The 26,717-nt window shown below is 44.1% G+C and overlaps 2 protein-coding genes across 3 annotated transcripts; one reads left to right on the plus strand and one right to left on the minus strand.

Annotated features, from left to right (window-relative positions):
• Positions 1-1,753: 1,753 nt before the first annotated feature.
• LOC308107914 (cullin-5-like) lies at positions 1,754-13,796 on the minus strand. Of its 2 annotated transcripts, XM_080460509.1 has the most exons (19): positions 13,742-13,794; positions 12,643-12,752; positions 11,696-11,795; positions 10,279-10,455; positions 9,494-9,635; positions 8,708-8,853; positions 7,873-7,953; positions 7,599-7,692; positions 6,888-7,018; positions 6,628-6,735; positions 5,605-5,669; positions 5,390-5,522; positions 5,166-5,297; positions 4,678-4,801; positions 3,876-4,051; positions 3,515-3,676; positions 3,225-3,343; positions 2,943-3,066; positions 1,754-2,409 (listed from the first exon to the last, which is right to left on the minus strand). In XM_080460509.1, exons 1-19 carry the CDS (start codon positions 13,763-13,765, stop codon positions 2,215-2,217), a joined length of 2,343 nt encoding a protein of 780 aa, XP_080316635.1. In that variant the 5' UTR covers positions 13,766-13,794; the 3' UTR covers positions 1,754-2,214. The 2 variants fall into 2 exon arrangements, with proteins under 2 accessions (XP_080316635.1, XP_080316634.1); XM_080460508.1 differs by lacking the exon at positions 12,643-12,752 and having other exon boundaries at positions 13,742-13,796.
• Positions 13,797-14,820: 1,024 nt separating this feature from the next.
• Positions 14,821-24,975, plus strand: LOC308107441 (solute carrier family 35 member F2-like; the record flags this gene model as incomplete). The annotated part of the gene is made up of 8 exons (XM_080459759.1): positions 14,821-14,933; positions 16,243-16,418; positions 16,706-16,833; positions 20,600-20,759; positions 21,789-21,945; positions 22,010-22,062; positions 22,919-23,073; positions 24,688-24,975. The coding sequence occupies 8 exons, from the start codon at positions 14,821-14,823 to the stop codon at positions 24,973-24,975; spliced, it is 1,230 nt and encodes a 409-aa protein (XP_080315885.1).
• Positions 24,976-26,717: the final 1,742 nt, after the last annotated feature.

Here is a 26,717-nt window from a genome sequence, read left to right on the forward strand (position 1 = left end):
TGTGTTTTAATAATCTAACTATGTATTTTGACTCACTGGTTGTATTGTGATTTCATGTCAGAGGTCAGGTAACAAGGCATCGTTGTGACCCCAGGAGGGGCACGGGCCACAGTTTGAGAACCACTGCAGTGATTCACTGTCCTCTACTCTGTGGACAAGTCACGCCGAATGAAGATCTCACACAGAGACCCCCAAAAACATTAGAGTGAAGCCAAACAAAGCAGGGAGCCGATTCCCAAAGCTGATATCAAGTCTTATCGTGCTTTTCTTTTCAATGTGGGATTCTAATTAAGACGGCCTCAAAGCAGGAAAAGCCTCAGTGTCGATCTAACGAGTGTAAGGTGATGCGAGCTTCGTGTGGGAAGTTGGTTAGAAACGGTGACACGTCCATGATGACGGGCAAGAAAAGGCCCCGAAGAACCAGAAGCTCGTTAAACGACTCACTGAGAGAAATGTGTGTTTGCTGCAGAGTGCAGAGACTTAATGCCGAGGACCGAGTGAAGAGTCAATCGTCTTGTTTTCTTTTCTTCAGGCTCTTTGTTTTTAGCACATTCAGTTAAAAATCAAACAGAGGTTGAATTTAATTTTCTGACTTTTCTCCAAATAAAATACATATTGTGAAAGCGTCAAAAAACTTTTCAACAGGAAGGATTCTGCCAAAGCCAAATCTGAACCACTGAGAAGAAGCTACGACACATCGACTGCTCCAGTGGAGCCGTTTATCTGCATATTGTTACAGTTCATGTATGAAAGGATGGGCGCAGTCGAGCTGCAGAGACAAAGACATCCAGCAAAGCCAAAGGTGGGGGCAGTTTGGAAAACACTGCGAGGGAGGTCCATGTGCGGGTCGTCATTATTGCCAAATATTCTCTTCAAAAATGTTGGACTAAAGCTTCTGAATACTTTAGATTCCCTAAACCAGACGTGGGCCGCTGGTGTCTGACGGTGCACCTTTCTACATCCACTGAGAGTGAGATCAAGGATCAAACCACCAACTGGGACGAGAAGACGAGTCATTCCTCCAACCAAGGTAAACACAGTCACACACAGTGTGCCTCTGCAGGTAGTTCAATATTATGAAGTTAGATCACATGATTTGGCGGAGAGCTGGTGCTTAAACAAATCGAATGCCGTTTCATTTTGAACTGAATGTGGTGACGCTACGAGCCCGAAGAGCAAAACTCTCCAAACACACGTGACCTGCAGGGAAAAGCTTTTCCTCAAACGTTTGATACCGAGTCACAGCTTTCTACGTCACGCGTCCCTCTTCAATGTCACAGAAAGTCTGAATGATGTGTATTTACTCATAAAATAAATAGTTTGCAGTGTGGCAACAGATCATTACACACACACACACACACACACACACACACACACACACACACACACACACACACACACACACACACACACACACACACACACACACACACACACACACACACACACACACACACACACACACACACGAGGGGGATTGAACACATCACCTTCTGCAATGTTTCACACACAACCACAAAGTGTGATGTTAAAAAAATAATAATCATAGAGCAGCATGCTGTTGAATGTGCACACACACTTTCAAAACACTCAGCGACACACCATGCATCCAAATACACACCCATCGCTCACACACCCACCCACACACACACACACACACACATTTGGCAAAATACTCCTCAGTAGTTTAAACTGGTCTCTCTCCGTGTCCACTCCTCCTTCATGGCAGCTTACACTCGTCTTTTTTTTTTTTGCATTCCTTGTTCAAAACATAAAGAAAGGCCCGACGTACGACAGGAGGGAAGCGGTGGCATCAGGTGAAAGCGAAGGATTGATATCAGCTCCTGACCCTCCGCCTCCTCGTCTACAGCCCATTGCAGATCAAAGTAAGGCAGGAAGTATTTATTTGAATTATGTCTCTATGTTTTGTTTAGTTTTTTTTCTTCTGAGCTGTTGGTGCGTCCTGCAGTGCGTTTCCACCCATCGGACAGTAGAGGGCAGCACACACACAGACAGCCTGACAGACCCAGAACACACACCTGCATCTCACAAACACAAATAAAACCCACGCTGTTTCCTCCAGCAGCCTCCATGCTCTTCATCAGTCTCTCTGTTAGAGCAGACATTTCCTCCATGTGCATCTCCTTCCGCAGGTATTTAAAGCGCCAGTTGCAGGCCTCTTGTAAAAAAATCATCATGATCCTTCCTTGTCGCTTAGGCCATGTATATGAAGGTGTTGATGTCCGCGTCTTCCCTCTTGATGTACTTGTGCTCGATGAGCCACTCGATTTGCTCCTTTATCATCTTCTTCTGAGGCAGAAACATATTCTTTAGGATCTCCACCAGCTCCGTCTGCAGCTGGGCGTTGCTGATTCGCTTCCTCATCTTCATGATTTGGATTATCGCCTCCTAGACGAAAAAGACAAAGTGGGTGTGTGACGCGATTACAACGTCTTCAAATGCATTATGATGAAAGAACTGTGGTGAGTTGCTCAGAAGCTGCAGCAGCGACAGGAACAACGGGACTTTAGAGAAATTCTGAAGCTCAGCGTCAAGAACTCACTGCTGCCCACCAGTGCACAAGACCGGAATTACACAAATCTTACACACACACTGCAATTACAAGTCTGAAGGGAGAAAAACAGAGTAAGCGTTTTATTGCCCATTCAGCTGAAGAAGCTCTCTATTTTCACAGGTATTTTTTATCTTCAGTTATGTTTACAAAGTGCTAAGAGGAGGCGAGAAGCATAACACGATGGAAACTTTTCTTCACAGCTCAACAGAATCTGTGAGACGGACAGAAAGTCACTGGTGGTTTTCCTGATACGAGCTTTTCACCGACCGCTGCCCGGTTCTTCAGATCACAGTTCACATTAGAAATGTATCCCAGCGACTTTAATCTGTAATCTGAGACTTGAAAGATGAAGCCAGAGTTTTGGTACCTGAGTCCTGAGTATTCTGAGCTGAACGATTCCTTCGTTCTCCTCCTCTCTCATTCGCTCGGTGGTCAGCTGCAGCCGACCAATCAAATTGATCTTCCCACGCTTCTGGACTTTGGAGTTTTTGCTGAGAGGAGAATCAACACACGGACACATCTCAGTTTTTAAGTCTGTCTGCGGTCACACTTGATCCAGCAACAAAGCAGAACCGTGGCCAGGATGAATCTCGTGAATCAAACAAAAGAGAACATGTTGGATTTCCTAAAAAAAAAAGGCCTAACATACATGAGTGAGAACTCCTGGTTGACGTAGAATAGCGTGCTGTCGGTGAAGTCTTTGGGCGAGCTGACATGGGGGTCGTAGGACAACACCTGCCTCTTCAGCTTGGGGAAAGCCACCAAAGACTGGGGGGGGGAGAGAGAGAGAGAGAGAGAGAGAGAGAGAGAGAGAGAGAGAGAGAGAGAGAGAGAGAGAGAGAGAGAGAGAGAGCAGGCAGAGTGAGTCCAAGTACTGGAGGCTGTGTGTGTGTGTGTGTGTGTGTGTGTGTGTGTGCGTGTGTGTGCGTGCGGTCTGACCCAGAGAGTCCGGCGCAGCTCGGCATCAGGAAGCTCCGTGGCCAGTTTGAGGTTCTCGAAGCTGATCCTCTCTCTGGGTCTCTGGTTCCAGGCGAACAGCGCGGCCAGCTGGAACGTCGTCACCTCCAGGTCGAACTGCCCCACCTCGTTCTTAAACGTGATCTGAGCAGAGGGAGGTGAAACAGGAGGAGGTGAGATGAGCAGGAAGTGCCTGTAGGTCAGGCCACGTTTACACCACAACATTTCAAGTGAAAACGCTTTTTTGTTTTTGCAATTTCATGGTTGTTTGTGGAGTTCAGGTGAGGAACTGTCACTCTGACTGTCTTTGATCACATCCGTTCTTCACGTGCTGTCGACTCACGATGCCGTTGGACATGAGGTGATGCCAGTGGAGTTTGCGGCCGCTGTGGTTCCTCTTGTAGAAGTCCTCCACCTCGGGGATCAGGTCCTCCAGCTCCGTGGGCAGAGACACAAACACCTTCTCACTGCTTCGCGACCAGGCGCCGGCGTTCAGGATCTTAATGTTGACGCTGTCCGCTGCAGGGCGAGAGAACGAGGAGGGCGATCAAACAGCCTGCAAATGTGTGAGAAACTGCCCCGTTTCAGACGTGCTTTGTTCACGAATCATTACTTTGACCATCCCAGCCCCACTTTTTATCTTAATTTTTATGAAGATTAATGGAGATTTTCTTTTAAATATTCATATGACCTTAAACTTGTTGTTAACATCATTTTACTTGTTATTGTTATTTTCCGGGCTGCTGATCAATAATAATACTGACATTATAAAAATTCATCTTTTCAACCTATCTAAAGAAATATACCAGCTATTTTCTTCTGTCAGTAGACGTAGTGACGCAGACTGACATTTAATGTGGATTAAAAATGAAAACGGCAAAAAAAGAAGAAATGAATGGACAGAATGTCACTTTTACTTTATTTCATACAATTGTGAATTATGAAGCATAACTGTGTCCACAAGTAAGATAAGCTGGTGAAATAGATAGATTTTATAGATGAAAAATTAAAGGCAAATAGTGTGCTTTCTTTTTTGGTGTATTAGTGTGTTTGTCTGGTGTAAAATAGTGTTTTGAGTGATTCTGTGTGTTTTGCATGTAAATAGTTTTTTTGTGTGTGTTTGCGTATTTTTGTGTGTGCCGTACCTGGCAGTGCCAGCTTGTTGTGTTTGTGCATCTCTTTGAAGACCTGATTGAGGTCCTCCGACACCTTGATGTCCTGAAACATTCTGGCCAGCTTGTTGACGTAATCAGCAGGCATTCCTACTTCCTACACACACGCACACACACGCACGCACGCACGCACGCACGCACGCACGCACGCACGCACGCACGCACGCACGCACGCACGCACGCACGCACGCACGCACGCACGCACGCACGCACGCACACACACACACACACACACACACACACACACACACACACACACACACACACACACACACACACACACACACACACACACACACACACACACACACACACACACACACACACACACACACACACACACAAAGACCATGTTACATTTCCCAGTTGTTTTGCTGTGATGCCGTGTCTCACAGCACAAACACACTGGAGTTGTTGACGGCTGTCCAGGACAGGACATGACGAGGACAGTTGTCACTCACTCTGAGCCACTCCACCATGTTCTCCTCGATCTCGCTATCGGCTGAGATGTCCAGAATCAGACGCCTGGTGAGGTGAGCTTTGTGGTACCGCATGAACACGTCTTTGTTCTGGACGTACTTTAACACCAGGAGCTGCAGGCGACGGAGGCCGGGGGAGAGACACGGGGGTGAGAGGAGGACGGGAGGTCGGGGGCTGAAGAGGGGAAACTCCTCCACACACTCACCACTTCTTTGAGTTTCAGCTCGATTTCCTCCGACGTGAGTTTCTTGCTGAGCGGAGTTTTCCTCAGCAACATGTCGCAGTAGTTCGCCAGCAGCTCGGGACACTTTGACTCCGGCTGAGTCTTCATGCCCACGCTGGACGGAGAGGAAAACACAGACGTTGACGTACACACCACCAGACTGTGGCGAGCGTTCCTCACACTGACGGCTCACTCACCCTTTCTGCTTCATCGGAAGCTCCAGTTTGAAGATCGTAGCATCGTTGACGACAGCTTTGTAGGCCTGTGGAGGGAAATCAGAAGTTCTTATGAAGAGTGTGAACCGGGCAGATGAATCCGACACTTTAGGGAGTTTAAGAGGGAAATGTAATATATTACACAAATTAGAATAACATTCAGGAAGGATTATAAATACCTGCAGATGAAGCGTTCACATATTTGTGACATTTGACACTGATTGAAATACTTGAAAGAGTTATGTTGAGTATTGATGGTTATATCAACTTTTTAAAGAAAGAGAGTGACATTACAAGACATATATGTCTTAGAAAGTTATTGTGAGAGAACATTTATATACAAATGATCTATCTGAGTAATTCTAACTAAGGTTTGAGAGCACATCATAGCACAGAGACACTCTGGTCAAAGTTACTAATGAGCTGGTCTCTGTTCTGGACCTGTTAGATCTGAGTGATGCACCGATACTACTAACTACTACTACTACTAATACTAACTTCCTGTTACAGAGACTAGAAGATTTCATCAGGATTAAAGGTACAGCAATAAACAGGTTCCACTTTGTTCATGTTAATGACTCCTCAGCTCAGACTAAAGTTAAACACACAATTCCACAGGGTTCTGTATTAGGACCTATACTTTACACATTATACACACTTCCTGTAGGGGATATTTTCAGGAAACACTCCATTAACTTCCATTGCTATGCAGATGACACACAAATCTTTATATATATGAAACCAGACGATAGTGATCAACTTGTTAAACTAGAAGCTCGTCTTAAAGACATAAAAGCCTGGATGAGTCATAATTATCTGCTTCTGAACTCACATAAAACAGAAGCTAATATATCTGATCCAAAACATCTGAGAGAGAAATTATCTGGACACTGGAGAAACTCCTACACTGTCCCAGAGCGCACGGTTAATGTGGAAGTCAGAGTGTCGAAGGCGCTGACATCAGCACTTCGACTTCTCTGTAAAATAAAGTGGTATAAGACCGACCTTATCTCTGGCTGTGAGGAAGCGAGGGTCGTCCTGGAAGGCGTCCTTCACCAGCTTGCTGAATCGGTTAAACAGAGTCAACAGCTGCTCCACGTATTTCTCAGAATCCTGGTCGATCAGAGACACAGGTACAGTCATGAACCTGCAGTAAGAAGCTCTTCGCGCCTGCAGTGTGTGTGTGTGTGTGTGTGTGTGTGTGTGTGTGTGTGTGTGTGTGTGTGTGTGTGTGTGTGTGTGTGTGTGTGTGTGTGTGTACGTACAGTAGTAATGGTCTCTGCAGCAGCCACCATGTCGGCCAGTCCTGCACTGACGATGTGTTCCTCCAGGTTTTTCAGCATGGGCTCGATCCCGCTGGGAACTTTGTCCATCAGTGAGAACATGAGGTGCAGCCCTGCTCCAGAAGAACAATGACTCAAAACCATGATTCAAACGGAGACAGACGTGGAGACAAAACGTCCTGCACGTTTACAGCTTCTATGGCCAGGAGCCAAACATTGAAGCCCAAAAGAAACAGTAAAATCTTTTTCTACCATGAACCTTCAAGTTAACGACACAGCCCAACTAAACCCCAGCAGTGATGGGATTACTAATCAACGCATGATTGTAATCCCACCATTCGTGGTACTATCAGGCTTGTAACTGATAACTATAATGAAATCAATTCACTGGTTTCTACATGTTCATTTCATTGATCTGCTGTTAATTATGGGAGGAGTTTTTCAATAATCCTGAATTAATTCAGTCCTCCTGACAGCAACATGAATGGTTATAGAGCATCTTCCTCCTAGAATCCAGATTATAGAGCATCTTCCTTCCACTGACTGATCCTAGCCCAGAAAATGTTTTTCACTTTACTCCGGTCCAGATAATCATTGTTGTTGGATAACAGTCTTGTCTGACGAGGCAAAATTAGCCAAAGAGGCGAGAAAAGATGAAGCAGAGAAAGAGAAGAAGAGGAAAGAGGTGCTGACTGTCTGTCTCGTTGCGTTTGATCATTCCAGCACATTCAGCGATGATGGTCTCTTTGAAGGAGGTCACCAGGGCGTTGACACAGCACTCCATCAGCTGTGAGCGAGACAGAAACACAGTCACACACGTTTCAGGAGAAAAATTCTATCAAACGGGGGAAATAATGCTGGTTTTCTTTGTGTTTCAGATCAGAAACAAACGTCACAAAGCAACTCTTCAAGTCTTTCATTCCACAAAGTAGAAGTACATAAAAAATGAAACATTTTTGTGACTTACAGCTTGAACGGAGTTACATTCACGACGTGTTTCCAGGTATCGAAGAGCTCTCTTCTCCTCTTCTCTCAGCTTTGCATCCGCCTGCAGGCAGACACACACACACACACACACACACACACACACACACACACACACACACACACACACACACACACACACACACACACACACACACACACACACACACACACACACACACACTCTCTAAAAACATTGAAACAAGACTACACACACTTAAAACAAGAGTTAACAAGCTAAAGACAAGATCACACACACTACAAACAAGACTAGACACACTAAAATTAGGTTAAACACACTGAAAACAATACTCCACAAACTAAAAACAAGTCAAAACACAGTAAAAACAAGACTATACACACTGAAAACCAGGCTATTGGCACAAAACTAAAGCTACACACACACACTAAAAGTAAAACTACACATTTGTGTGGAGGCCTTTTCATGTTTGTGTGTGTGTTTTCCACTCATCATGATGGAAGAGGTATTCAATACAAAGAGTTAATCAAACTTTTGGTGTTTTAATTTGCACATCATTATAACAAGGACGCTGGTGAGGATATTTAGATTTTTCACAAAAAAGGACACTTGGCTCGTTTTACGAAGCTTTAACGACTTTAACTCGGATTTACTCAAAATGTGCCTTCAAATTTTAGTATAGTCAAAGAGTCTGTCCTCAAAGCAAACTTGAGTGCACACACTCACACACACACTCACACTCACACACACACACACACACACAGAGGAAGCGCCCAAACCCGGCTTCCAACCAGAGACCGTCCACATCATCAAAGACAGCAGTGTCATGGAGACGTACATATTTCATGTAGTTCTGGACGCCGTTCTGCTGCAGGTACGACGGCGCCTGTGTTCTGTAAAACCTCTCGGTGGAGTCCAGGTAGGCCTTCTCAAAGTTATCCCGGTAGATCTGCAGCTTGTCTTCAGGGTTCGAGCAAAGGTTCACTGGCGGGAGACAAACACAGGCACACAACTTTTCACCTAAACTGTGGCGGCACGCCAGCTCCCTCTAGTGTCGGGGCGTCATACTCATTTTAGTACACTGAACTACCCCCCCCAACTTAATACATGTCATGTATATTGCATATGTCACTAAGATAGATTATAGAACAATACAGGAAATGAAAATAAATCAAAAACGCTTATAAACCTGAATGTCACACATCGACACAGCTTTACTAAATAAGAAGGTTTTGCTCATCAGTCCTGTGGTACTTCTGCTAATCTCACTCCAGAGGACCAACGAAAGACAGCAGTTATTTTTACAATGTCCACAGCCCATCCTGCAGACTGGCTCGGAGCCTCTGGCGGAGCGGTTTTGGCCTGTAGTTTAACTACTACCGTCCTGGAGGTACGTGGACGAAGGTTCACATTTCTTTAATTGAAATATGTTATATTATCCAAATAGTACAAATCTGGATACAAATCTAGATGAAATTGAAATTGAAGATAATGTATGATCATATATAATGTTTGAAGAACAGCTGTTACTCTTCAGGTGCCCGTTATCGTGATGGATTGAATTTGTATTGTCATCCTGGCTGGGCTATTGACCGGTTGCATGTCCTGGTTGGGTCTTCCTCACCGTACGACTCTCGTACACCGATGACGAGCTGCGAGTCGAAGGCCTCCCCGAGCCGCTCGGCATGCACCAGCTTCATGGCGCTGTCCTGCAGGCGGCTCTTGATGTTGGAAAAGATCGACTCGTTCCACGTGTCCAACATCAGCTAAATGAAAAAAATAAAAATAAAAAACACGTCAACAAATGTCCAACACAAAGTCACACTCCAATCTAAAAAAAAAAAAAAAAGGCTCCGTGACTCTGTGAAGTGCTTTTAACTACTATATATGTTTTCACTCACTTTGAACCCTGCGGCTTAAACAATGACGCAGCGAATTCATGGGTTTTGGAGGTTAACAAGCAATGAAACTGCAGAACAGGTCACAGTGGACCAATGAAACTGTTTTCATTGGTCCGGTTGAATTACCGGTAAACAAACGCACTCACACTAAATTCTTCAGATCACTCGTTCTGCTTGTTCAGTGTAAATATCCCATGTCCTGGGTGATGCTTTCAGGTGCATCACGTAACTCTGAACAACCGTCCTCCTCAGAGGAAAATCTTCTTATAGACAAGTGCAGCCCAAATATGTACAATAAATAAATAAATAAATACGTCCATATTTTTAAATTTGGTGGGTGCGGCTTACATTCAGGTGCAACCATTAGCCCGTAAATTACGGTAAATACTCCTACTGACTGAGTCACCTTCTCATCCACAACGTCTCCATTTAACAGCTTTTCAAAATAAAGCAGTTCTCCAGAGGACTCCCTCACGGGGATCAAACAGATTTGACATTCGCCTCTCACCTTGCGTACGATGCTGTCCTCCACGTTGGTCTTCTTGTTGCTGCCTTGCTTGCCCATGAGTGTGATCTCCAGCTGGCAGAAGGGTTTGGGCAGGATGTCGCACTGTGTGAAGAACTTCCTCCACTCCACAATGTAGGCTTTCAGCAGCGCTGTGTCGTCCTGGTGGCTCAGTACCCGCTGCCAAGGCACGAGATGCAAACAAAGGAGACAATAATAACACAAATTAAAAAAAAAAAAAAACAGCTCCACAAACCAAGCAACTTGATTTCTTTCCAGCATCAAAAGCCCATTGTGTCTGTCAAAGACCAAGAAGGTACCTGGAGGAAGGCTATTCTCCGTGTCAGTGTGACTTTAATGTCGACCTCTTATCTGTGAGGTCCGACAACATCAAGCGCTTCGTGTTAATTCGCTACTCATTGAAGCACACAGAAAAAAAAAGTAATTTAAAACTATTAAGTTGATCGTCATCATACGTCAGAGGAAAAGTTCCCAGGTCAGGGTAATTGACATTTCCTGTTCTCCCTAAGCATCCACAAGTGTCCTCCAGGCACTTCTACTTCCTCCCAGGACAAAAACAGACGCTTGAAATTCAGTGATGCCTCTAAATGTCATGTAGGTATGAATGCCAGCGTGAAAACAGTTACTTGTGTTGGTCTGTCTTTAGGATTTCTTGTCTCTTCTTACGTCTCTCTGTCAAATAGAAGATCTGTGACGTGTGTTTGGTTGTATAAAGCGCCCGTCTCAAGCGTGTCAGCATCGCTCGCATGTTAGCCGTTAGCGCATATCGATGCTAACTAGCCTGTCAGGTAGCAACATCACTGTGAAAAACTGAGCAGGGAGCGTCTCCATGGCAACAGACGATGATCTCCTATCTGCCTCTCCCATTCCCCTCCATGTGGGACATGTATTGAACAGTTTTTTGGGATTTATTCTGAACCGGTTCGCCGTTAACATCCCAAAAACTAACTGATTGGTCCTTGAATGATGACAAATCACCCCTGAAGAGTTCATGCAATTCGGGTTAATAGTTGGTAAAATACATACACACAAACTAATAAATAAATAAATACACGCAGACAAAAACAGAACCTTCACCCCAACTTTCGTTTTGCGAAGGTAAAAATACATGCTTATTATCAGTCTGATTTGCAAAACCGCAACCAAAACTCAAGTTTCAAAACTCTCCTCCATTTATTCATCTGAGCTAACACTGCAGGGAGGTGGAGACACTGGGTTCAACCAGCGAAGGTGGCCGACTCAACACAGGACCAACTATCACTCAAACACACTCCCACGACTAATTTAGAGTCACTAACAAACTTAAATGAAATGTTTCTGGACTGTAAGAGGAAGCGGGAGAAGCTGAAGGAATCCCACAAAGCCACATGAAAAGCCTCTCATCCAGAATGTAACTTACAGCTTGTGCTTGTTTGATGAAGTCGAGGATGTCCTCTTTAAGTGCTTGGTGAATCTTGGCAGGTCCTTTGTCATCCCATAGACACACAGCGTGGACGTCGCTGTAGGAGGAAGCAGAAAGGAAAGTATTAGTAGATCTGATATTTCATAAACTTTACAGTGAATAACAAAGACTGAATTCAGTATCAGACAACATAAAGTGATAAAGACAGGAAGGAGCATGGATCTGGTTTCTCTCTGACTGGATCCAGTCCACCTGCCTGGATCCAGTCCACCTGCATTGATGCAGTCTCTGGATCCCTTCTCTCTGCAGACTTGCTGCCACAGCAAACAGCTAGACTTTGGAGTGTCCTGCTGGTACTTCCTGCTGTTGCCAGGCAACAAATACAATTCTGTGATATTCTTCACCCGCAAAGTTAATTCAAGCAAAGTCTTGGAAAGCTTAAAATAAACAAAGAGTCTTGAATTCAGTCGATCCCTGCGGCCACTGGGAGGTCACTGTGGAGACGGACAGGCTGTGCTGACCTCTTGTATAACGTTAACTTTACAGCAATATAATCTAAAAGTGTTTAACACATGATGTTTTTCACTATTTGTGTTGCTCATCTATATTTTTAACCTCAAAACTCTCAAAGAGGTGTGATTCTTATAACGAGAGGTGGTCGTACATCAGGCTGTGGCAGTCTGCTCTATAAAGAAACACACTCCTGCATCTCTGTTTGTGAGTGGGACGCACACTAAAACAAGGCCTCTGTGCACATGTGTGACATTGTGTTGGGATTATGTGAATTACAGCACCTGTTGGTACAAACGGGGCCCTGCATGTGTGCCTGAAAAGCACCAAACATGCCAGGCCGTGAGGCGACATGTTGGCTAATCTGCGCTCACAATACGACGACTGCTCTCAGCATCGGGACAGAGCAGAGCAGAGCAAACAGCATCTCTTACGAGAACAAGTCGAACCACTGCTGCTTGGTGACGGCCTCCTGTCTGAGCAGCTTGAGTACGATGGGCCGCATCAGATCCCACTTGTCCTCAAACTGCAGGGACCCCTTGTTCTGGAGGGGGGTGGGTGGGTGGGTGGTGGTGGTGGGCAGGAAGAGAAAGTCAGCAGAACAAATAACATTCAAAGCTTTCAATCACACTTTTACACAAGTTTTTATTCGGTTGGGAGACCTTCTGCGTGGAGTTTGCACGTGCACATGTTTGTGTGTCTCTTGGGGGGGTGGGGGGCTTTAAATCTCCTGTGGGTGTGAATGTTTGTCTTGCAGTGTACAGTTTGTTTGGTGACACAAAGGAGGCAACGTCAGTGTTTTGGAGGATTTCTTATAACCGTGTGTGTTGCGTTTTTCTATTATGTGCATCCTGGTCTCCTGAGGTTGACAATAAGGTAGCCTGTGACCTTTAACCTTTCAGAGAAGACATTTAAATACTTAGTAATTGAACCCTTCCACCCCAGGATGTTGCTCAGGATGTTAGAAGACACCGTTTCATCCATTCACATGCTTGCTGACATGTTTACAGGGGCTTGGTGGAACCGACAGGTCCGCCCTGACTGGACCCGGTGTACCGGCAAGTAGCGGAACCACAGAGGAGGTGTTAGCGCGTCAGCCGCGCACTTACGTTTATATCTCCTGTTAAAGTTTTACCGCCCCTCCCCCCCGAACCGTGAACCCTACGTTCCGGTACCGGGGTCTTAAGCTCGGTGGGGTTCTAACCGGGTAACGGACCTCGTAGAGGGCGCGGCTCCGGTTTGCTCGGACTGAGCCGTGTCGGGGTTTCGTTTGAGGACGGGTTGTGTTCTGGGAGGGGGGAATAAATGACCGGGGGTACAGATTCCGACATAACAGCGGACTTCTACAACGACAGCGGGGAGCAGTGAGACTTCAGGCGCAGCTCTTCCACATTTAGAGCAGACGTACAGCACGTGCGTCTCAGCCGTCACGCAGGCAGCGCGAATCTGCACGAGCACTGGAAATATGTGCGCACGAAGTGTGGAAGTGCGCGCCCAAACGCGTGAAATACGATCTATTTCGGCGTTGCTTACCTTTAACAAATTAGACGTCGCCATATTTCTTCAACTTATCGCCTCGCGGAGTCTCGCGAGACAGGTGCTGCAGCCGGCTCGGCGCGAGGTAACGTCACGTGACATGACGGTCAGGTTGCGCGCTGACTGCTCAAAGTGTAATAACGTTATAATAATGAAATCCCTTTAAAGAAAAACTAGTGCTGTCTTCTTACTTTAAATTAGTAAATTAGGTTTCTTCAGTTTACTTTTGAAGATCAATTTAAAATAACTTATTTGTATTCATTTGTGTTTTTATATATATATATATATATATATATATATAGAGAGAGAGAGAGAGAGAGAGAGAGAGAGAGAGAGAGAGAGAGAGAGAGAGAGGATGAAAACATGTATTCATTTTTCAGTTTTAGAACAGTCATTGGGGAAAAAACAACACAGCAACAACATAAGCCCCACCCATAATTCACACAAAGCTGCAGTACATAACCTTATACAAGAAATAAAGAACTAAATAAATAAAAATAAAGATTGCGGCATATAACATGAAAGGAAAGGAAAAACAGTCAGTAATTGATGGTGGGTTATAGTTTCTGTAGGAAGGAGTGCACTGGTTGTAATCTGTGAGATTAACCTTGTAAATAATAATGTGAGCGAGAACATGCAAACCAGACAGAAAAGCCTGTTGTTCTCACTGTGACACAAGAGAGTGCTGACGACTACGCTACCATGTGGCCCCTTTGTAATGGTTTACAAGTGGAAATACAATATAATAGAATTACAATACCAACACTTTAATGATACTCAATATTGCAGGTAATCTATTTATTTCACTCGCAGGCCTGCTTCCATCAACACAGGTTATCCCATCAGGTGAGTGAACAAAGGACAGTATCATGATTACTTTAAAAGTACATTTCTTTCTCACCTCTTGTCTTCACGTGCTGCCAGCAGTCTTCTGCCCTTTATATGGAGACAGATAAGAACAACCTTTGCCCCCTGAGGCAGTTAATCATTCAGCTCCAACACCATGAAATTCAAGGAGCTTCAAGCTTCTCACAGTTAAACCTCTGGTCAAGCTCCTCCATCATCAACAAGAGGAGATGGATACCAAACAGCCTGGAGATGCAGACTCTGGCAGCATGAGTCAGGGGAATCGAACCGGAGGCCTTCTGAGGAGGATCGGCGCGTTCGACCCAAAGGAAGTTTTCACCTGGTGAGTGTTCACAACACTTATCAGCACTCGACCGGCAGCCAAACAGCAATCGATCTGAGACTTTATGAAATAATCTTTAGATTGTTGGTAAAATACTCCAGCGAAAAAAACTCTACGTATGTCCCAGACTGAAGACTTCTTCAGGAAATATACTGCAGGCAACATGTCCAGATACAGCTGGATGTGAAGGAGCTGATGGCGTCCGGCACGGCTCCCTCACTGTCTTTCTCATCGTGTCCTATATTATAAGCAATATTTGTGCATGAAAATAACAGTTTATGAGAATGAAATATTTCAGAAGTTATTGGTTAGCCATTGTTTATAAGTTATTCTTTGTATATTCGCTCTAAAGAATTTAACCTATTTGCAACACTGTCAATATTCAACTGGGTTTTCATTGTCACGAAGGCGCTCTGTGGTCTGCTGCTGCAGTCTGGATAATAATTCTCTCACCTCAGTGCAGTAGTGATGGTCCTGAATAGTTCTCATTGTACCATTTTACTCTAAAAGCAGTAAGTGTTTTATATATTTTACTGTTGTAATATTAAGTTGCTTTCAACTCATCAGGATGTCTGCGTTCTCCTCCCTCATTTTTCTCCATTGTGTTGCGTTCTGAGGTTTTTGGTTTGTTTGTGATGGTTGTGATACGCTTCATGCAATCAGTTCGTTTGACTAATAACTTTCTTAGCTTTCATCTGCACAAGCCAAGCTTTTTTCAGATTTTCAGACACTCTGGAGTCTGGTTACAGTATTCAGATGAGTTGTTTGGACTGCAGCTTTTTGGTTTTCAGTGGAGTTTCTTTGCATGTGATGAAAATTGGATAAAGCAGTGAAGTGAGTAGAAAAACTATTGAGACAATATGAACGTTACTAGACTGATAACATTCTTAACATGTGTTGATTTTAAAACTACATGAGATCAGTAAGTTTTACCTCATACATTATGAACAAGCTAAAACCAAATGCTGTACATAAATAATCATACAAATACAAACCATAAAAAAAAACCCCAATAAAAACAAACAATAAACAATAAAAGCAAGCACAATGTCTCACACGAGGTCCAGAGCCAATGAGCAGCACACCTGGGCCTGCATGTTGTGATAAATCCGTTAAATCTGGTGTAGGATTTCTTCTTTAAGTGCGTAGTTTTGTGATAAAAGATTTCTTGGTCAGCTACAGTTGTGCGGACTGACACAAGGATCTGAATCCAGACTTTTGTTCTGTTGATCTTCTCAATCTCATGTGACAAAACACTGGTCCTCCATCTTCACCGCGTTGCTCGGTTTCTCGTCTCGCTCTCTTTCAGGCAGCTGGCTAAGACGCTGGCCATGGGTCAGGGTCTGGCGGTGGTCATCTGTGGGACGGCCATCAGCTCTCAGTACCTGGCCACAGACTTCCAGGTGAACACGCCCATGCTGCAGAGCTTCCTCAACTACCTGCTGCTGTGTGCCACCTACACCACCATGCTGCTCTTCAGAAGAGGTAACACCTGCACTCAGTGTCTGTGAACAGTGCGACCAACAAACTAGTCTCACAGCTTTACTGTGAAAAATCTGTGCATAATTTACATTATATTTACATATGATATTTACAATGCTTTTTCCATCCTTTTTTTTTGTTGCCTTTTTCCAAACTTGAGACAAAGTCATTTGTACCTTCAATGAATGAATGAATGGGCTGAATCTGCAGCAGCAACACTGTTTTCAGGCTTGTTGGTGAAACAAACATGTCTGAACTGAAGTTGGGGGGGATTCCCCTTTAAAACGTAGGGGATGGAAATATTTTACAGATTCTGAGGAAGAGATGGTGGAAGTACTTCCTGCTGGGACTGGTGGACGTGGAGGCCAACTACACGGTGGTTAAGGCGTACCAGTACACCACCATCACCAGTGTGCAGGTGAGCAAGAGGAATAGGAATCATCTGCAGAGGAATCGTACCGACGTATTCTCCCATCAAATTCAGTTCTCCACTTTAACATCCTCCAAAAGTTACTGTGCAGTAACACAGTTGAAAGATACGATGGAGCTCATTTACAATTCCACCTTCCTGAATGGAGTTTGCATGTGTTCCCTGTGTGTGTGTTGGATCTTTTTCCTCCCACAGTCCAAAGATAGACGCCAGGTAGGTTTTCTTCTGGGTGGGGGCCACACCCCGACAATAGGTTGGGCTTCAGCGCAATTGGTCAATTTTGTCATGGCGTCTGTTGCCAACCGAAATCAGACGTCCTTAATCTTAATGTGTGTCATGAAAGCTGCATGCCTGTGTGATGTTATCCAGAGTAGCTGAGTTCTATCTCTGGTGCTCTGCCATCATACGTACGTCAGGCTGATAGCAGAACAACCGAATCCTGGAATGAACGGGCAGAATGTACTGCTACAATGAACTGTCAGATTTTCAGTATATAAGCAGACGCGTAAACCTTGATCATAGTATTGCTACAATATTATCCTTCACCTTCAATGACTGGGAGGAAGTCGATCTGTGTGCTCTGCTTTCCATCATACGCATGGAATCTCTTCCTCCAGCCATTCTAGTTAGGGATCATGAGCCACGGAGGAGGAGAGCTCAGCGATAGGGAGAAACATGATGGTGTTTATTCCTGTCTGTTTCCCGATGGTAAATGGAAGAATCTTCACTTTAGCTCCTCTCAGGATCTTAGCTTTGTCGAATGCCTTCAACTTCACCCTGAGGACAGCTGCTGTTGTCTGTGGATCTGGCAAAGGTGGTGCCGGAGACGTGACTTCGATCCGACCCATTCGCTGAGTGGAAGGGAATGTTTCCATGAATAGAGAACATGTTTAAATCTATATTGTCTCCAACAAACCTGAGTGACTGCAATGTTTCTTTCCCCAACCTCCATAGAGACCACCTGATCGTTACTCGACATTTCAATTTCACTGTCGTTTTTCCACAATAGAGCATTTGTGGTGAAATACGATTGTTAACAATCAACTCAGAATCATGAAAAAGCCCTGATTTGACCCCTCATAAGTTCCTTATAGGTACCCTAACTTTAGCAGGTTTCTTCAGGATTTCCCACTGTTAACTTTCATCATTAAACATGCGATTACACACCTTTACAAACATAGTGGTGAACAAAGTATTTGGCAATGATTTAGTTGGCAGATTTTCACACATTTCCCTTACTAGTAATGGGATTTAAGTGCTCTGCTGAAAGCAAAGGCACCCAGACGTCACAACCCCCACAAGGCGGGGAGCCCGAGCTGCTCCAAAGCTCACAGAGAGATATAACCTCTAGAGCTGGTCCTAGGACGAGAATCCAGCCTCCTCCCACTTGGACATACTGGCAGGCCTCCAATGAGAGGCCAGTGAGGAAGCTTCCAATTGAGAAACCTGAATCATGTAATCCCCCCGCCGACACGCTGCATGTAGAAAATACAGGAAGTCTAACAATCACATTCACAAGCTTCCACTGGAGCAAACATCTGCTTGCCCCTGTGATCCTGCAGGCTGCTTGTGTCATCAAGAGGAAGTGGGCAGAGGACTGAGAGGTCCTGACCTGGTCTGATGGTCCCTGGCCAGAAGGCGATGGCTGCCTCTCTCATCCCTCCCTCATCTGTCGTGGCTTTGCCACATCTTAGAGGGCCAGCGTTGGCTCCTCAAGACCTGCGCTGTAATTCAGGTCGGCGCAGAAACTAAAGTTTAACACCAATTATTAACACAAAATAACATTTTATAATAGAAGGCCAACATAAACAATAGCATCAATATCATGTAGTTTGACATTTAATGGGTAAGCGTTATGGTTATAATGGATTGGTCATTTCAAATGCCATCATGTTCATCATCAATCCTATCTCATATAAAGTTTCTCCTTGCATGACCAGATGCAACAGTAAATCCAACAACAAAAGCACTGAGATCATGGATTCGGTCACACCCGAATGGTAAAAAAAACCAAGCCATTATCAGCTGTGAAGAAGATCAGTATGTTATTGATCACTCCCGTCTCCTCCAGAGCGGTCAGCAGGTTTCCTATCGTGGTGTCAAACTCTAACAGAGAATCTCCAAACGGAACCTGTATCAGCTGTGTTCTGTTCTTAAGCTGCAGTACAGTGCTGCACGGTTTTCACAACTTCATTTTTTTATTTTATTTAAAAGCGTGAATGACTTTCTAATGAAAGAATGTAGAAGAATAGAAATATAGAGATATTATTAAAAGACAATTTTTCAGCTTTCTTGCAACTCTGTGGTTTGTTCAAATTAATCTAATACATGCAATTATCAATGCAGACAAAATAAAATAAAAGGCCATAATAACTGTTTAAGGCGTGTACACTGCAGAGAGTCAGATCAGTTTACAAGGCAACATTTGAAGTAAAAAGGCATCGTTTTTGTGTTTTCGTTTCAGAAAAGTTTTGTATTTATACATTTTGAGAACGATGCAGTATTCATGTTGGGCCATGAGATGGTGCTGTTGTTTGTTTTTGTAATGAAACTATATACACTTGCAGCAGAGAACGATTCACTCTAAACATCAACAATGGGAGAACACAGACACTCTAGTGGGCAGACCACCAAGTTGGATTGTTATTCCGGTGTCAAAGTAAAACTATCAAGTCCTTGGAGAATATGGACTGGGAGTCATGACACCACGGTGGAAACATAGTCCTGATTGTCCAGAACTACTACTGGGGTTACTGTGGTCATAGTGCGCATGAACAGTATAGTAGAAAAGTTGCATTTTTCCTCATTTCCACAGAGACAGAGACTGAGCATTTTTGAAAAGTTCCACCTTGATACCCGTTTTCAAAAAGTTGCATTTTCAGTGGCTCAGAGGACCGTGGTTGTGTAAACAGACACCAGAAATGCAACAAAAGTTTTACATTTTCACCTGAAACATTGTCTTGTAAACAGGGCATTAGTATAGAATTTTCTTTACTTTAAAAGTAAAAAAAAAAACAATTAACACCTGTCATTTAATGTCTATAGGTCAAGTTTTTTTTCTTCATTTTGTTTTTATTATAGCAAATGAAAGGTCACAGATTGAAACAAGACTTTTATGTACAAAGGTCTTTAAGCATAATGCATATTATTGCAGGAACTTGAAAAACGGCTTAAATTTTTTTCCTCAATCCCTAAATTCCAATAAATCTACCGTTGACTCACCAATTAACCATGTACACATCTTTTAAGGCCACGTTTACACGTACCTGGGTTTTTTAGAAAAACAGACATTTCCCCCTCTACATTCCCCCCCAAAAATCTTCATTTGCACCGGCGCACGTACACCTGGTTCAGAGCTGCAATGAGCATATCAAACCTGTAGGGGGCAGAGCCTCCGTCCTTTAGATGCAAACAGAGAAACAGAGTTCGTCCAGATCTCCACTGTGGCCGGAATATTTGGGAATCGTCGTTTGTGGTGAGTTGTAGCTGCGGCTATGTCTAAATGCGCGGACCAAACGTAGAGAAATATCACTGGTTTTTAATACCCGGGTACGTGTTAACATGGCCTAAGCCTGTGTGAGAAAACCCACACATGCACAGGGAGAACATGCAAACTACACACAAAGAAAGGCTCCTGAACCCAAACTGGGCTCAGTATTCTAGTTCCATCAGCTGACCCCCCCCCCCCCTAAACACACCACCGCTGCCTTCATATTCACGATGAGTTTCTAACCCTGACTGTCTCTGCCTGCAGATGCTGGATTCCTTCGTGATCCCCGTGTTGATGCTACTGTCCTGGTGGATTTTAAAGACTCGATACAGGCCGGTCCACTACATTGCCGTCTGTGTCTGCCTGTTGGGGGTCGGGGCCATGGTGGGGGCCGACCTGCTGGCTGGGAGAGACAAGGGATCTGGTAATCACTCATCATTAGAATTGTTGAAGCTCATGTAGATTCAATGTTATTGATTACTGAGGCTCTGAATCCTTTACAGTGTGATAAAACGCTTTAAAATCAGTGAAAAGGAACATTATATGCAGAGTATACACTGATATACTAATATCCAACTGCCAAAATCACACATTTTGTCACAATTTCATATTTAATGATTATCTGCTCGGGCTTCATTCTCCCTCAAAGATTGCTTAAACAATATTGAATTCTCGTTATTCACCAAAAAGTGCACTAAATATGACTGAAACATTTAACAATAGATGCCTTTCCTTGCAGTACTCTGCTGTCTACTGATGTTCAAGCCCAGGTTCTCACATCTTCAGGACAAATGCATCATTCAGGCAAAAAAATTGAAGAAAAATTGTTTAATTCAACAGGGAAAATTTTTATTTTACTTTCCAATCTTCAAATGTTTTTGCCTCAGTAAAGCAGACACTGCAGTGCAGTGCAACTTTTCTATCAGAGGGACTGTGAGAGTATTTTCCTTCAGTTTACCATCGTTAGTTTAAAACCGGTCTGCAACCTGCGGCTCTTTCGCCCCTCTGTACTGGCTCGGTGAAGCTTTTAGAAAGATCTGTAGAATTAAAAATTCTGTTCATTTGTGCATATCATGCTATTTTTCCCAAAAGTGGTCTAATCTCCAGGCTAAAAATAGTCAAAATTGCTAAAAGCGGTAACAGCTTAAACTACTACTTCTAAAAAAATAAAATAAATAAAAACTAAAATTGCACTGATAAACATAACTTGCTTTATGGCTCCAGACAACTTTTATTTTGCATAAACTCTGGTTTTGAAGATGAAGAGATGCAGAAGTTACACAACATGTTTACGTGACTGATAAATAGCCTGTTCAGAGGAGTTTTACAATTCATAGTTATATCGTAATTTGATGATATTTAGAAGTGAAGACAGCTTGTATTTAGAAGACGTCCACGTGGAAATATGTGATCCTGCCTGAGCACAAACATGTCTTCCGTTTCCTCCCCTCAGCCTCAAACATCTTATTAGGGGACGGTTTGGTGCTGCTCAGTGCGACGCTGTACGCCGTGTCCAACGTGTGCCAGGAGTACACGGTGAAGAACCTGAGCAGAGAGGAGTTCCTGGGCATGGTCGCCCTGTTCGGCACCATCATCAGCTCTGTGCAGATGTAAGTGAGCGGGTGGCCGGTTGGCGGAGTCTTTATTCTGAGTAATCTCTGTTTGTCTGTCCAGGGCCGTCCTGGAACGCCATGAAATCGCCGCCATCAAGTGGAGCTGGCAAGTCGGTCAGTACACCTGCAGCATATTTGTTTATGTCTCCTGTCAGACAGTTAATGTCAAAGTGCTTCTTAAGAGACTCAGAAAAACATCAGTCATCGGGATAATCTTGTCAAAACACAAAGATTTAATGCTCCATCTTAAAGTCATGATTGTAACAGTGTAATCCTTTACAAACTAAAGTGCTGCAACGACTAAGTTTCTGACTCTCACCCGTCAACGAAAACTCAAAATCCTTTAAAGGGGTCAGCTGTTATACAGCTTTTTAACACTTTCACTGGGTCTCGTTTGTCCAAAGATATTGGATTTAAAGTTTAATGCCCCAAATCCAGATTTTCCTTGATTTTCATCCATTTGAATATTGGATCATAGGAGCTGCATTCAGAATCTGCTGTGTCTGTGTGAGCTGGACTGGCTCCGCCCACACACGCCCATCTTGGGAAGAGGAGGAAGTACTTCCTCTCGTGGCGCCAAGTGTTGCCTAATTGTGGGAGGGGCAAAGGGAGGGCCTACCTTGATTGTGATTGGCTAAACCCCCAATGACACTATATAGGGTTTGATTTATGATTGGCTGGTTGGAGCAACACACTTTTTAAAAACAAAAAAGCCAGGGATAGAGAGGACAGATTTTCTTCTCTTCTGCCACCTCATTTTAGGTATGAGGACAATTATTACTGTTGGAAAACCAATAGAAAGTGAATTTTGCTCAATATGACCCCTTTATGAGAGTGATAATGCGACCAGACAACTCAAAAGTCCTCATTTTGCAGGACTATCACTTGACTATAAATGAGGTTTGTGACGTAGACGCCAGACTGAATTGATGGTTGCTATGAGCTAACAGTTGTACCTCCCTCCTGTCAGGACTCCTGTTCTCTGCCTACGCATTGTGTATGTACACGTTGTACAGCTGCATGCCCATCGTGATCAAACTGACCAGCGCCACGTCCGTCAACCTCTCCCTGCTCACCGCCGACCTCTTCAGCCTCTTCTGTGGGATCTTCCTCTTCCAGTACAACGTGAGGGCACACGCGCTCCAGAAAATGACCATGTCTGTGTGGAATTTCCACGTTCTGCCTGTGTTACTGAGGAACACTGTGACCGAACAAAGTGAAGATGAATGGGTGAATGGAGTTACATCCTCTAACTCATAACTCAGACCTTAAACAAGCTCATGAGAGATGGAACACTTTGGTACATTTCGCTTTGGCCCTTTTGGAGTGTCTCCCTGAAGCTTTCAGAAAATTATACCTTTTGTTTCCCCCTCTGTTTTTCTTTTTGGGAAAAATGGAAGAAGAGAAAAAAAAAGCTGAAAAAAAAGGAAAATATACCTAAGTAAGCATTATATCTTGTTTCCATTCACATTGAGCAGAAAGTGGACCAAAACACGTCGACAAGACGTTCACTCTATCCTTCCGGGAGACAGCCTCAATGAAAGTTTTCTTGTTCATCTTTCCTGGACATTGCGTGGATGTCTTGTCTGGACGTCACTTATATAAGGCCCACTTACTAAAGTATTGTAAGAATCAATGTTGTCTAGGTCACACTGTCAGCCTAATGGTAGAACTCTCACTTGTCACGCAGGACGTTTGGGTTCAGTTCCCAGTGGACTCACTTTTTCTTTTTTTTTAATTCACATTCATATGAGAAGACATCCATGCAATGTCCAGAAAAGACACACAAAAAAACTTGAATCTTGGCCTCCCTGAGGACATCTTCTGGAAGTACAGAGATAACATCTTGTAGACTTGTTTTGGAGCAAGTTTTGCTCAGTGGAATTTATTTTCGCACACAAAGTCATTTTCAAGAGTACTTTTAACTCTGGGCCGAAAAGGGCTTTAAAAAAGACCCAACTGACATAGCTAAAATGGGGGGAAATGACTAAAACAGCTTTAAAAAATAACAACCCATAAATGACTAGGATTTCTAAAAGAAAAACAACAACCTTAAAAATGGAGGAAAAACTCACAAAACTGCTAAAAAAGAATCCAAAGTTGCTACAGGGGTCATATTATCCAGCTTTTCAACACTTTCAAATGGTCTTGTTGGTCCAAAAACCTTGTATTCAAACTTTATTGCCCCAAATCTAGCTTCTTTTTTTTTTTCGTTTCATCCATTTGAATATTGGATCATACGAGCTGCATTCAGAATCTGCTGTGTGAGCTGGACTGGCTCCACCCACACATGCCCATCTTGGTAAGAGGAGGAAGTATTTGCTCTGGTGGTGCCATGTGCCAGAGCACAGCTGCCTAATTGTTGGGAGGGTCAAAGGGAGGGCCTACCTTGATTGGTCCTACACTATATAGGGTTTGATTTGATGGAGCAACACACTTTTTGAAAATTGAGACAAGCCAAGGAGAGAGACGACAGACTTTTTTCACTTCTAGGGCGTCATTCCAGGTATGGGGAACAATATTACTGTTAGATAACCATTAGAAAGTGAATTTGGATAACATGACCCCTTTAAAACAGCTAATATGTCGACATTGTCTAAAAACTGATGACAAAGAAGGTTGAAACTGTTAAAATGAGGTGCAAAAACAGCTGAAAACGTAATGAAATGTCTCTCTCTCTCTCTCTCTCTCTCTCTCTCTCTCTCTCTCTCTCTCTCTCTCTCTCTCTCTCTCTCTCAGTTCTCTGGACTCTACCTGCTCTCTCTCGTGGTCATCCTCATCGGCTTCATTGCTTTCAATGCCGTGCCAACGCCTGCTGCCCACACAGACCCCACTCCCTCCTCTTCCGCCCCCTCCTCCCCTTCGTCTCTCTGTGAGGAGGGGGACTGTGATACTGTCTGGGGAGACGGGGAGGACACAGACCAAGAAGAGGATGAAAGGAAGGAGGGAAGGAATAATTCACAGTGTGTCAGAGGAGAAACCACTGAGGACAAAGTTGTTGCTGATGAACAAAGCACAAAACTGTAAACAAGCCATAATGTATTTTTTAAAGATAGTTATTGACTTTTGCTTGCATCCAACCAGCTTACAAGTGGCCACATATTAAAACGCAGAATAAATAAATGACAATGAGAAGACGACACAGGTCACAGTTAAACGTCAGTATATTTAAATCCAATGTTGTTACTTTTGTTATGTCATTGTGATCTGTTTGAGGGATGCAATCAAAATTTCTTTTATTTGTGATATTTTGTAAAAAAAATAAAATAAATAAATATATATATATGTATAACCTGTAAAATGTTTGCTTCTATTTGCTCTCCAGTAATTACACAATAATTTGGTGAATTTCTCCCTCTTCTACATAGGTTTCTCTTTCCATTGAACAAACAGAATAAGATGTAAGTGTTTCATCTTGTTACCCTGCTGGTGTAAGTTATATCAAGTGTAGATAAAAACATACAGATCTTATCTGAATATGCAAATATAACTTAACTAATGAAACCGTGATGATTTCATCACAATCACAGATTCAAAGCATCACTTCAGGAGCTGCACTCGATGCAATCCAATGTTCAGTTTTAATTTAGAAGGTCGTAGTATAGTGGTGGTGAGCAGGACTGCAACATAAGATAAGTGGTAATTACAGATGTGGTTTGAACCTCACTCCCACACAACTTAAAGGAGGCGACACTGCACAGCAATCAGTTTTTACAGGTCTGGTGGAACAGTAACACAGGCTAGCTACGTCGTCGCTCAAGAAGTAGCCAGGCGAAGCGAGCTGTTCAGTGATGGAGAATTTGCGCGCGACTGTAGTGGGACCACACAACACAGTTGGGTCTGGGTGCACTTTACCTTATCGCACCATCCTGGCGCAGCAGAAGGATGAAAGAGCCACATGCGGCTCCGGAGCCACGCGTTGCCGACCCCTGCCCCACACACTGACAGCCATGCCCTCACCACCTTCGTGACGCACACGGGGGTCTTTCACGACAGCCGCGTGCCCTTTGGACTCAGCTTCGTTCGCAGCTGCTTCCAGAAAATGATGGCCACCATCTTCACGGGATTCCTGGTGTGGTTGTGTGCCTGGATGACATTGTGGTACACAGAGCAACATCTGCCTTGCATGACGACCCCCTCTCCAGGGTGCTGGATGTGCTCGCCGGTCACAACCTCACGCTGAATGGGGAGAAGTGTATGTTTGCAGCTCCTGTTATCGAGATTGTGGGGTTCTGCCTGACCGCTGAAGGCCTGTGTCCGCAACATTCAAACGTCGATGCCATCCTGCGCCTGCCCGAACCATCCTGCCCAGCGCAGCTACCATCGTTTCTGGGAATGGCCGCGTATTACTTGTGCTTCCTTCCCCTTTACTCCGAGACTACTGCACCGCTGCATGCCCTCGTGAAGCAAGATGCACCCTTGGGCTGGTCTCCCGTATGCTCTGCTGCAGTCCGCCGGCTCAAATCTCAACTAACCTCCCAATCTGTACTCGCCCACTTTGACCTGAAGAGCCCTGCATTTGTGACCTGTGATGCCTCCAACACTGTAGTCGGCACAGTACTGTCTGAACTCCATCAAGGGACTGAGCGCCCGTGGCGCTTACTCCAACTGAGCAGAAGTATTCTGTGGGGGGAAAAGAGGAGCTGGCCAGTGTCTGAGCATGTGAGAGGTGGCACATGTACTTCTACGGTTGACACTTTACACTGTGGACTGATCACCAGGCCCTCACAGCCCTCCTGGTCACAACTGGATCAGGCCACAAACCACTG

The sequence above is a fragment of the Lipophrys pholis genome, assembly GCF_963383615.2.
Source record: "Lipophrys pholis genome assembly, chromosome: 3".
NCBI lineage: Eukaryota > Metazoa > Chordata > Actinopteri > Blenniiformes > Blenniidae > Lipophrys > Lipophrys pholis.